Raw genomic sequence first — 12812 nt, 5'->3', positions numbered from 1 at the left:
GCTGAGAAGTCTCTGATGGGTGTCCCCTTCCTTCCCTCACCCTGCCGCCCCCCAGTTTTCTAGAAAGTAACTGCCTTCCTGGATCTGTTGTGCACTGTTTCTGTTTGCAAAACTTCTACAGAGTATATTACAATAAACCATGCAGAGTGGTTTATTGTAATATATTTACAACATATAATATATATTATATATATAATAATTTTGCTAAGAGTGGATCAAGAAAGAAAAGGCAGGAGAATAGTGTGATGGGCAGCACGTGTGTCCAGCAGGGCAGACCTGCCTCCCCCGCCAGCTGCCACTTCCTACAGGGGTCCTTGTGGCCACGCCTCCCAGAGCCCCTTTCATTCCTGTGCTGTGGAGATGACAGTCCTTGCAGACCTGTGAACACTCAAATCAACCCGTGTAAGGGAGTGAGCAAACCGCCCAGCCTATGATAGGGTCCCAATTCATAATACAACTATAGTGACACTTTTGCTTCTAGACTGTCTGTATACTTCCAGTTCAAATTTTTTTTTATTAATTATTATTGGAGTATAGTTGCTTTACAATGTTGCGTTAGTTTCTGCTGTACAGCAAAGTGAATCAGCTATACATATATCCCCTCTTTTTTGGATTTCCTTCCCATTCAGGTCACCACAGAGCACTGAGTAAAGTTCCCTGTGCTATACAGTAGGTTCTCATTAGTTATCTATTTTCTATATAGTATCTATAGTGTATATATGTCAATCCCAATCTCCCAATTCATCCCACACCCCTTTCCCCCTTGGTGTCCATATGTTTTTTCTCTACGACTGTGTATCTATTTCTGCTTTGTAAATAAGATCATCTATAGCATTTTTCTAGATTCCACATATGTGCGTTAATATACGATATTTTTTTCTCTTTTTTCTCTTTCTAATTTAATTCACTCTGTATGACAGTCTCTATGGCCATCCATGTCTCTACAAATGACCCAATTTCGTTCCTTTTTATGGCTGAGTAATATCCCATTGTATAAATGTACCACATCTTCTTTATCCGTTTGGCTATTGTAAATAGTGGTGCAATGAACATTGGGGTGCACGTGTCTCTTTGAATTATGGTTTCTCTTGGGTATATGCCCAGTAGTGGGATTGCTGGGTCTGCCAGTTCAAATTTAATGGTTGATTTTTTTTAACTGAATGACCCAAGCAATTGACCTTCCTCCTGTAAACACACACACACACACACACACACACACACACACACACTCACAGAGCAACTAATTCCTTCATTTGACAAGCATCTACGGTGTCTCTACCATGTGTCAGACAGTAGTAGGAGTTAGTGATGCAAACAGTAAAAACCCATATTTATAATGTTAATTTCCTAAACTCCTGGATAAAACTAACAATCGAGTTCACTTTTCTGAAGCTTTCAAAATTTATTCTTTTTACATTTTGGGCCTTTCATAAAAGCTGTGATAAACAGAGAGATTCTGAGGAGTGAGAACAGACTATGCTCTCCTGGAGCTTTCCAGTGTGATGAAAACTGCATTAAATATATGGACATTCTGAGTGGATTTTCTAAGTCGATAAAAACTATATATAGAATGAGTTAAAATATGTATTTTAAAAGACCCAAATAACTACCTAGGGGAACAAGTGAATGACTTTTGGTTTTCCCATATGGAGAATTTTACTCCGTTTTTCTTTGTGTTGAAGAGTCCAACACAGTCATCACCAGCATCCCTGGCAGCATGGGCTGTGATGTCAGAGGGAAAAGTGGTCGGATCCGGCATGTTTCACAGGTCGTAGAATGAGAAGAAGGGGAGGGACCCTCGGTGTTTTGTAGTTGGAGGATGTGAGTGACTCTTCTTGGTGGAGCCGTCACCCACATGAGAACCGGAAGTCATCAATGACTTGACATGTTGCCCGACACTCTACGATTGACTTGCATTTTCTCATTTATCCTTGGAAAGGTCCAGTGAAGGATACAGAGAACAAACTAGTGGTTACCAGTGGAGGAGGGGCAGCACAGGGGCGGGGGAGAGGGAGTGTAAGGCACAAACTATTGGGTGTAAGACAGGCTTAAGGATGTATTGCACAGCTCGGGGAATAGAGCCAATATTCTGTGATAACTGTAAATGCAAAGTAACCTTTAAAAATTGTATAAAATTTTTTTAAAATTTAAATAAATATTGAAAAAAGCAAGTAGAAAAAAAAAATCCTATGAAGTATTTTAACCCTCATTTTCAAATGAAGAAAGGGACCCCCTGGGTAAGTCACATGCCTAGGAAGTCACCCACCTGGGACCTGAGCCCAGGGCGCCCTGAGCACAGTGGCCACACTCATGACCATGATGCTCTGCCGCCCGTTCCGTGTCGGCCCCATTCCTAAAACGCACACCCTGAGAGATGCTAGAAAGGGAAGAATTGTAAAAAACCAGTAATGAGCAGGAATGGCTATTTTTAAATGTCTGAGTCACCCAGGGGCTGAGACAGAGCCCAGGGAACAGGAGCATTTGACACTGTCTCCGGCTCTGGCCACATCAGCAGCTACGTTCTCCCCTAGGAACAGGGCACCCGGTGAGGTCGACCTTCGCAGCAACCCTCATAGACACACAAGCCGTGGTTAGTACCGACACCCTCCCGCGCCCTGCAGTTTGGGTCCCCTAAGAGGCTGATGTTGGTGAGTGCTGGTACAGAGAGGAGTATTTTTTGTGGGGAGGACGAATCTATGCGCCCATGTGTACACACACACACATACACACAATTTATTTTGCTTAAAAGCAGTTTGCTTCTCAGCAGAGTGTCCTCTGGGCTGATTCCCACGTTCCAGGTCAGCTTGAAGAACTGAGGTCCAACCAGAGTGGGGAGGGGTTGCTTCAGGGCAGGGGAGGCTCGGCAGTCCCCCACCTTTGGGTCTTCTCTGCCTTCTGTGATCGGTCTCACTCGGGCAGGGCTGTCCACCCATGGGCCATGCTCCCTCTTTGGGCTGAGCTGTGTCCCCCCAAAACATGTTGGAATCCTCACCCCCAGCACCTGTGAATGTGACCTCATTTGGAAATAGGGTCTTTGAAAACGGTCAAGTTAAGATGAGGTCATCCTGGACGATTAGTCCCTGGTGGGACTAATCCAGTGACTGGTGTCTTTATAAAAGGAAGAAATGTGGACACAGAGACAGTCAGGCACACCGGGAAAGGACCATGTGAAGATGAAGACAGAGATTGGTTTGAGGCATGAACAAGCCACGGAACGCCTGAGATGCCAGCAAACCCCTAGAAGCTGGGAGAGAGGCTGGAAGAGATCCTCCTCGCTCAGGGTTCTCAGAAGGAACCAAACCTGTTACCCGTTGACCTTGGGCCTCTGGCCTCCAGAACTGTGGGAGAAGAAATTTTTGTTGTTTCAGCCCCCCAGTTTGTGGGGCTTTGTTATGGCAGCCCTAGAAAACCGACCCACTCCGCATAGCTGTAGAATGAAGGTCGAGTCCCAGAGCTTTTCACGCTATGCCCACCGCAGGTGGACACTTGAGTGACAGTACAGCCCCAGTGTGCTGGTCTGACCAAAGCCCTTGCACTTGCCGGACTGGGCCATTCCCTTGAACACTCCAGCCCTCGTTTTTGCTTGGTTGACCCTTACTCATCTCCAAGACCCACTTCACATAGCTCATCCTCCTGACAGCCTTCTCTGGCTGAAGGGCTGCAGGTGGCCCAGCAGATCACTAATCATCGTCTCTGATGGACAGACCTGCCTCACTCCAGACTAGGAGTCCCTGTGAGCAGGGACTCTGTGTCTTCAGTGTTAGCAATGAGTCCCCAGTTCACACAACACTCCTCACTCCATCTGCATCTCCAGATTCTAAGGGTGGTTTTTAAAACGTAGCCATAGGACAGGTAACTAACTGTCTATTTCTAGCCTTTCATTTCAAGTTAACGAGTGAGGTACGTGCATTCTTCCATGAGGTTTAGATGAAGCAAAGGAAAATCAAGGTGGAATACTCAGCGTTACTATTCTTTCCCCCTGCTAAACACACAGAATACATATTTATTCTTTTTTTCCCAGTAGTGAAAGGATGATCACTGATTTTGATGATGGTCTAGTAAACTTTGGTAGTTTTGCAAGTGCTTGTCTCTGTGGATGTAGGTAGAGGAGCCAGGCTGGGATGCCTTCCGATGCCGCCTTCCTGGGCTGGCACCGTGAGAAGGAGACGGGGGAGGCTGAGTGGGTTCACCTTCCCAGCGTCCCAGATCGTTTTGGCTGTAGAACAGAGTTGAGAACATTCCCAAGAGAGAAAACCTCAGTGTATGTGGATGGACCTGGAGGGTATCATGCTAAGTGAAATAAGTCAGACAGTGAAACACAAAGAATCTATGATTTCACTTATATGTGCAATCTACAAGACAAAACCAACAAGCAAATGAAACAAAACAGAAATAGACTCATAGTTACAGAGAACAAACTGGTGGTTGCCAGAAGGGAGGGGGCTGGAAGATGGACAAGATAATGTGCAGGAGGTTAAGAGGTACACACTTCCAGCTGTAAGATCCCAGGGATGTAATGTAATATAGGGAAAATAGTCAATAAGATTACTCAGCCATAAAAAGGAAAGGAACAAAATTGGGTCATTTGTAGAGATGTGGATGGACCTAGAGTCTGTCATACAGAGTGAAGTAAGTCAGAAACAGAAAAACAAGTATCGTAGATTAATGTATGTATGTGGAATCTAGAAAAATGGTACAGATGAACCTATTTGCAGGGCAGGAATAGAGATGCAGACGTAGAGAACGGAAGGGTGGACACGGCGGGGAAGAGGAGGGTGTGATGAACTGGGAGATTAGGATTGACATACATACACTACAGTGTGTAAAATAGTTAGCTAGTGGGAACCCGCTGTATAGCACAGGGAACTCAGCTCGGTGCTCTGGGATGACCTAGATGGGTGGGATGGGAGGGAGGTCTAAGAGGGACGGAATGTGTGTTTTCGTATGGCTGATGCACTTCGCCGTGCAGCAGAAACTAACACAACATTGTAAAGCAATTACACTCCAATAAAAAAAAAAGATTGTAAAAACTTTATATGGTGACGAATGGTAGCCGGTCTTACTGTGGTAATCATTTCATAATGTATAAAAATATTGAATCACTGTGCTGTACACCCAAAACAATATCCTAGTGTATGTTAATTATTACTTCTTTTTTTAAAAAAGCTGTTTTCCCGGTGGTAGAAGTTCCCCTTCCCATTCCACCTCCAATCCTCATAATATTTTCAATCTTCAAGACAACAGTCAACTAAGAGTATAAAAAAGATGGAGCCAGACAGGATTTACAAAAGTAACCTGTATTCCAGCCAAAATATCTTTAAAAAGAAATCCCTTCTAAAGGGGGGGACAAACTACGTAAGACACAATACACTTAAAATATGTATTGAAATTACAAATCAAACTTTTCCATATGATTCCAAAGTACAAAACACAACATTAAAAGGCATTCAAACAGCTCTTTTATACATCACAGTGTTAGTGGCACAAAACGTACTGACATTTCAAAAACACAAACCAAACTTGTTTTTGTTTTTTTGTTTTCACCACCACTTGTCAAATACATAATGTATACATGTGCATGACTCATTCATGCATATTTTTATACAAGATTAAAATACACCCATGGTAAAATGAGCATGGAATGAAGGAAAGGTCGGGTACCTACCCCTCCCTGAAGGCTGCTGGAATCTCGGAAGACAGGATTGTGCAAACCAAGGACGGGGAGACCACGGGCTTTACACACCCAAACAGCAGGCTCTCCTGGTTAGGATGCACCCGTCATTCTGCTTTAATGCAGCCCCTTCTTTCCAGCAGGCATTTTTGACAATACCAGTCATAACGCTTTATTTTGTTTACTTTCATAAGGGCTTGGGTTAATGATAAGGAATAAACAAGCTTTGGTATTTTTTTAAAGAGACCTTCAGGAAGCTTTATACATGCAAAATGTTTTCCCTTGATGATTTTACTGTGATTTATATACACATACCGGGGTATTTATTAATCAACGAGAATCTGAGAAATATACAAAAAACCCACCCTGGTTCTTTCCAATCCTCTCATTTTTAAAGACGACCAAGGGAAAAATGCTCTCTTCTAATGTGCGAAATAACCTTTAACATTTGTAACATAGGAGAGAAAGATAAAATCATCTTGGAGTAATTTTTGCATATCTGATACTCCCCTTCCCCCGGGAACTGGCCTGGTTGCTAAACCGGTTTTGTGCAATAATATGCTGGAAAGAGAATTTGTTCCCCTTTAAAAAGATGCCAGAGGTGGCGGATATTGGTCCCTCAGTCCGCAGCTCCCCCTGGAGGTGGAGCCGACACTGGTCTGGACAGCCATGCGTGCAGTCAAAGCCTCTGCGCATGCTCAGGTCCTAGGTCGGTCTCTGCCCCGTGAACATCTACAGAGACGCCTGTGAAGGCGCTGGTCCCCCGTGACGATGGCGAGCTCGGCTGGCCAGGCTGAAGGATGCAGGGCAGGATCAGGCTCGGAGACCAGGCACGGCCGGGGAAACCTCACGGCGTTGTCAGTTACCAAAGGGACTCAGAGAACCCCACCCGGACAGTGGCAGAGTCAGCCGTGGTCTGTCTCCGTCCTCTGCCTCCCCTCGTCCCCAGATTTAAAGGCCTCTAAATGAATAAACAGACGTGTGCTTCCAGAGTCAGTCATTTTTAATCAAGACCACCTCCTAAGCATCGAATCCCCAGGTTTTACTGGGAGGGACAGAAAGGTCAAAACCCAAACCGCGGGCCACCTTCCCACATCCTGTTTACATCTGACATCAAGCCTGGTTCATACTGCATCCCCACAAACAATGGGATGGCATTCCTCCCTGAAAGAAAAGGAGTCAGATGGGGGCGATGCAAGTCTATGTAAGGATCTCAGTGCGATCCCGCTGGTATCTTTCTAGGGAGTAGACAGTTTTAGTTTTGTTTTTACTGAATCAGACAGCACTCTGAGGCATGCTTGATGCAAAAACTCAGAGCAAGTAGGTGTTTCTTTGGCCCCGGCCGGCCCCAGAATCTCCAGTGTTCCCCACCTGGGTCAAACCACGTGCTATGAGCCTGTCAGAGGTAAAGGCACAGGGATGTTTGGTGCTCTGGATGTGCATGATTTGCCCATGGACTCCTCTAGGAGAGACAAGATAGCCCGACTCGCTAGGAATAAAGGGACCTGAGCGCTGACCCAGGGAATGCAACCTTTCCAAAGGCTCTGGTTCCCACCCCAAAGGAGGGGGTACTACTGTATGGACGTCTGTATGCAACGGGCAGTAGCGAGCACAGGCAGGATGACCGGGGATGATGAAGACCTGCTCCGTGGACCACTGGACACGGGCCACGAGCCTGCTGTATTCCATACGAATTTTAAAGCGCACTCACAGATCACGATGCCGTCTCACGCCTGGGCCACCAATCTCATCTTCAGGCCTCATGAAGTTGTCACTCTCTCCAGAAAAGCCATTCTACCTCCGGGCCCAATCAAAACATCTCAAGCTACAGAGACCTGGTGCCCAGGCTTCATCCAGAAAGACGGTCCCAGGCATGTTCTTATTGTTACTGAGTTTTCAAACTGCAATTATAAGGAGGATATTTTGCATGTAATGTTGACACAAACTGGGCTCCTAAATGTCTTCAGTTTCAAAAAGAAAATCAATACTAGAGGGGAAGAGTGAGGTGAGCCTGTGTCTCCTAACTGATGAAATGTTAGGAAATAAAGACATTTCTCTACGGGAAGGTAAACCAGGACCTGAGACAGGTACACAAACGCAGAAGTCAAGGATGTAAAACACCACCACACTTTACAAATGTGCTTGCCACAAGCAAACAACTGAGATAAAAGTCAGGTTTTGTTTTCATTTTACTCCTTTGTGGAATGCTTAGTAAGCTTTTAAAAAGTTCCACCATGATAAATCTACATTTGCCTTTCTACTATGTTTAGAAGTCCCAAGTTGGATGCAATCAGTTTGCCCTTTAAAAGCCATTATTAAAGTCAACTTTCTGTAAAGAACACACTGTCCAAAGGCAATTGATGGAGTTCCGTGTGTCTTACTGATCCGGGCATCCTGCTGCCATGGTAATAGACACACACAGCCTGTAAAAGACCAATCAAAATAACTAAGTGAAATGGAAGATTTTTTTCAGCAGGGTAAGCAAAATGGTAAGCAACAGGATTTGGAACTAAGATGATTTCTCCAAATTAACTTAGTCATTACAAAAACTGTGAACCTCCGGAAGCTTCTCCCCCAGGCCCTGGGAGCCCCCCAGCCCTGATAGGAGGCCCCCCTTCTGGGCATCAAGGTCACTATTTGCTTGGTTTTTGTCTGCTTGAGGAGACTGAGGCTACGGCCAAACCACAGGGATTCTCAGCAGAACTATTTCCAAGTAAAACATTTGGTTTCCGAAGACATGAAAAAATATTTACTGATACTTGGGTGAAAAGAGAGGAGCCCTGTGAGCTGAGCTGAATCACCAGAGAGAGAAAAACAAAAGGCAAACCTAAGGATGGACATGTTCCTTCAAATGCATCAGTATTTTCAAAGAAATGCAACGATACAGGAAACACGTTGATAACAGTACACAGCTTACAGCATCCAAAAAGTCTCCACAAGTTTCAAGAAAAACACAAAGCGCGCATAAGGCTTTCTAAATCTCCTGAAAAGTGGCCGAGCCAGAAAGGTCATTTAACCATAACTTCTTAAAATGCACATTTCAAGAAAAGGCATAGGATGGTTTCAATGCACCTTGTTGATTTTTCACTACTCAGTTGGAAAAAAAAAAAAAAACCTTCTAAAAAGGATTTTACTAAATGCCATTAGTAATAAAAAGAGTTGTCATAAACAGAGTGCTTTTCTCAAGTCAGAACACTTGGATTCTGTCTGAAGTGAGAGGCGATCCTTAAAAGACTTCTTCTCTCAGCAACGTGGCGCCAGCTTGAAGCCAAGGAGGAGACGGACAACATTCTGCGAGAGAAGGTCTCCTAAGCAACACCAGACGTTCCTAGTCTACCACTACTTGGTGCTCCATACAGCAGCTCCCTTGTCAAGTCTGCAGAGACCGACTCCGTGGGACGTGCCCCACCCATGCCAGCCTTGCCTCCCCCATGCCGGGGTGACAGCACCTGGGGCCTCCGCCAACGATCTGATATCAGTCCCTGAAATCACGGCATCCGGCGTGACACTGTGAAGCTCAATGGGGCACATAAGGCAAGAAAGATGTTTAGTGAGAGGGGGACGGCGGGGTGGGGATGGGAGAGAACCACGCTTCCCGGAGGTGGGGTCTTGTTCCAGCATCACGCCTTCCTCTAGGTGGGTAGGGGGTCGTCGTCGCCTTTACTGCACTTGCACTTGCAGCAAAGTACAAATGGAGTGGCCAGGAGCAGGAAAGGCGAGGCCACCAAGAGCAGGAGCCCAAATCCAGCAAAAATGCCCACAACCTGCAAGAAGGAAACAGAGGAGCAGAGGGTGAGTTGGCTGATCTGTAGGTTCGATAGCTAAAGTATAAACCACACAACCACCCACGCATCCATCACCCACCCACCTATATCCACCCATCTATCCATCCATCCATCCAACCATCCATCTATCCATCCATCCATCTATATCCACCCATCCATCCATCTACCCATCCATCCATCTGTCCACCCATCCATCCACCCACCTATATCCACCCATCTATCCATCCATCCATCTATCCATCCATCCATCCATCCATCATCCACCCACGTATATCCATCCATCCATCCATCCATCTATCCATCCATCCATCCATCCATCCATCTATCCATCCATCCATCCACCCATCCATCATCCACCCACCTATATCCATCCATCTATCCATCTATCCATCCATCCATCTATATCCACCCATCCATCCATCTACCCATCCATCCATCTGTCCACCCATCCATCCACCATCCACCCACCTATATCCACCCATCTATCCATCCATCCATTCATCCACGCATCCATCCACCCCATCTATCCCATCATCCACCCACTTATATCCATCCATCCATCCATCCATCCACCCATCCATCATCCACCCATGTACATCCATCCATCTATCCATCTATCCATCCATCTATTATACACACAACATCCACCCATCTTTCCATACATCTACATCTCTCCATCTACTTGTCCATCCACCCATGCATGCTTCCATCATCTACCACCTATATCATCCATCCATTCATCCATCAATCCATTTATTCATCCATTCATCATCCATCCATCATCCATCTATCCAGCATCTACTCACCTACCCATCCATCCATCTATCCATATTTCCTTCCCTTCACTTCCTTCCTTTCACTCCCCCTTCCCTTATTACCCTTTTTTTCTTCCTTTCTCTTCTCTTCCCTTCCTCCTTCCATCTAAATACCCAAACATCCATCCAATTATACATCCAGTTAACCAACAAGGTTCCTCTGAGCCAAACGCTGTATTAGGTGTGGCAAACACAGAGGCACATTAGATCTTGGCTCTCAAGGACCACCCAGTCTGGTGGAAAGAGACCATGACTACAACTGATAATAATACATTTTACAAAAACTGCCATTGTGTTCCAGGGTGTAAAGGGAGCCCAGGAGCCAGACACCTACATTAGCCAGGGGCAGGAGACTTTGCGTGCAATGGGAAATGGTTGAGATTATAACGATTATGAGGAGGTGGGTGGTAAACAAAAATGAGTGGGAGAAGGCATTCCAGGTGGGAGAACAGAAAGGCACAGGCATGGTGCATTAGCGGGTGACCAGACCTGTGTTATTCCTGGAGTTTAAAACCCAACATTTACTGCTACGAATTTTGATTTTTTTTTAAAACATATGTTTACCCCTAGGTATGAGTAAATGCCGAAGGAAATAAACCTCAAATGTAGACATACTGTCATTCAAATCAGGCAGTGAGGCTGGACAAAGAAGCAAGGGGGGTTGTTCTTTAACTGGTCCCCTCCACCAGCTGCTAGAGCCCAGAATCGGAATCCGAAGGTGGAGTTCGTCTGCCACCTAGTGTTCAGAGCGATAAATACATGAACCCCTTGGGCTCATGGTTCTAATCCTGACTCAGTGTGTTCACCTCTCTGGGCTTCAGTTTTCTCAATTATAAAATAAGCAAATGAAGTAAAAGATCTCCAAGAGCTAGTATCAGCTCAGAAGTATGATGCTACGCTACAGCATCACAGCAGCGTGAATGAAAGTACACCCTTAGATTTTGCCGGAAAACCACCTCACACACACACACACACACACACACACACACCATGTTGTGTTTCTAAATTAGATTGTGCTTATGCTAAGAATCTGTTTTCTGCCGACTGGCTGAGTCCATTTGTCTGAACATGATGTCAACGGTGGAATTACGCGGTGTGGATTCAGATCATGCTATGTTAAAACCACGCACACAGATATTTCAGAATACATAAAACCCCCCAGGAAGTCGTCACTGATCTGCAGGGCACCTTGAATAACCTCAACCACCTGGGACACTTTCTCAGTCTCTAGGGAGCCAGGGACTCTTGCACCAATAACACACCAAAATCCTTCACCAAATGCTCACATTCTTGGTCAATAAGACACCATCTTCATTTTCACTCAGGCTATCTTGTCTCTTTCTTTGCACGCCATTGAACAAGCGATGTTACCCAGTGGGTCCCAATTGTGATGGGAGGATACAGATATTGTCAGAAGGAAGTCAGCCAACAATAGAGAATGAGAGAGGAAGCAAATACCTCACAACAAAAATAATCACTTAGGGGTTTCCCTGGTGGCGCAGTGGTTGAGAATCTGCCTGCCAATGCAGGGGACACGGGTTCGAGCCCTGGTCTGGGAAGATCCCACATGCCGCGGAGCAACTAGGCCTGTGCGCCACAATTACTGAGCCTGCGCGTCTGGAGCCGGTGCTCCGCAACAAGAGAGGCCGCGATAGTGAGAGGCCCGCGCACCGCAATGAAGAGTGGCCCCCGCTTGCCGCAACTAGAGAAAGCCCTCGCACAGAAATGAAGACCCAACACAGCCAAAAATAAATAAATTAATTAATTAATTTAAAAAAAGAAAAACACTTAGTGAGCATCTTATAAGTACGTGTCAGGCAGAAATGATATACTGTAGGAGACAGAAGGATAAAGAAGGAATCACGGTGAAACGAGGATCATTCATACTGGCAAACCCTGATTTAAAGGAACGGCTAACCAGTCAGACAGTTTCTCAAGAGGTACACTCATTCAGGGCAGAACACAGTTTGTGTGACCATCATAAGCCCCTGTGCACAGCCTGGTGGCTCTGCCTTAACAAACGTCCAATATGTGTTTATAGGATGAACCAGTTCAATGGAATCTAGTAGCTTCTGAATCCTCTCCCCCCAGAGAGTTCTGTGACAAGGCTTGGGAACACTAACCCAAGTCAAAGAGATGGTAAGATGAACGGGACACATTTAATTCACTGAAACTTGGCATCGGACACAGCCCGGGTGTCTGCCGCGCCCAGGCCTGACTGCGCAGAGGCCGGGTCATTGGCCGAGGGCTGTGCTGGGGTATGTGGGGGCTGCCCCCATGTCTCTTCCCAGTTCTCCATCCAATGACCTCACCTTGGCAACTTGAAACATCACCAAGCCATCCTGGGGGTGCTGACGCCACAGAAAGCGACCAACCCTCCCAAGTCGGCCTGCCCCCTGCTGCCCCATGGCCGGTTGTTGAATATTCTCACTACGCTGGCCCTGTGTGTGTGTTGAGGCAGGGGACGAATGAACTAAGAGGGCCGGTGGCGGCTGCGTCGTTTACGCGGAACGTTTACTGATTGCTCCCACTGCCGTCGTC

The 12812-nt window shown here is 45.9% G+C and overlaps 1 protein-coding gene across 7 annotated transcripts in view; it reads right to left on the bottom strand.

The window, feature by feature from the left end:
- Positions 1-6656: 6656 nt before the first annotated feature.
- RNF144A (ring finger protein 144A) overlaps positions 6657-12812 on the bottom strand; it is a 114032-nt gene continuing 107876 nt past the window's right edge. For all 7 annotated transcript variants that reach the window (XM_061211135.1, XM_061211133.1, XM_061211132.1 and 4 more), the window contains one exon: positions 6657-9435. In XM_061211135.1, coding sequence (XP_061067118.1) covers positions 9304-9435 — 132 coding nt within the window. In that variant the 3' untranslated portion in view covers positions 6657-9303. The remainder of the gene's footprint in view (positions 9436-12812) is intronic.

The sequence above is a fragment of the Eubalaena glacialis genome, chromosome 14, assembly GCF_028564815.1.
Source record: "Eubalaena glacialis isolate mEubGla1 chromosome 14, mEubGla1.1.hap2.+ XY, whole genome shotgun sequence".
Taxonomy (NCBI): Eukaryota; Metazoa; Chordata; class Mammalia; order Artiodactyla; family Balaenidae; genus Eubalaena; species Eubalaena glacialis.
Note: the sequence above shows the minus strand (reverse complement) of the source record. Positions and strands in the feature narration are given on the sequence as shown.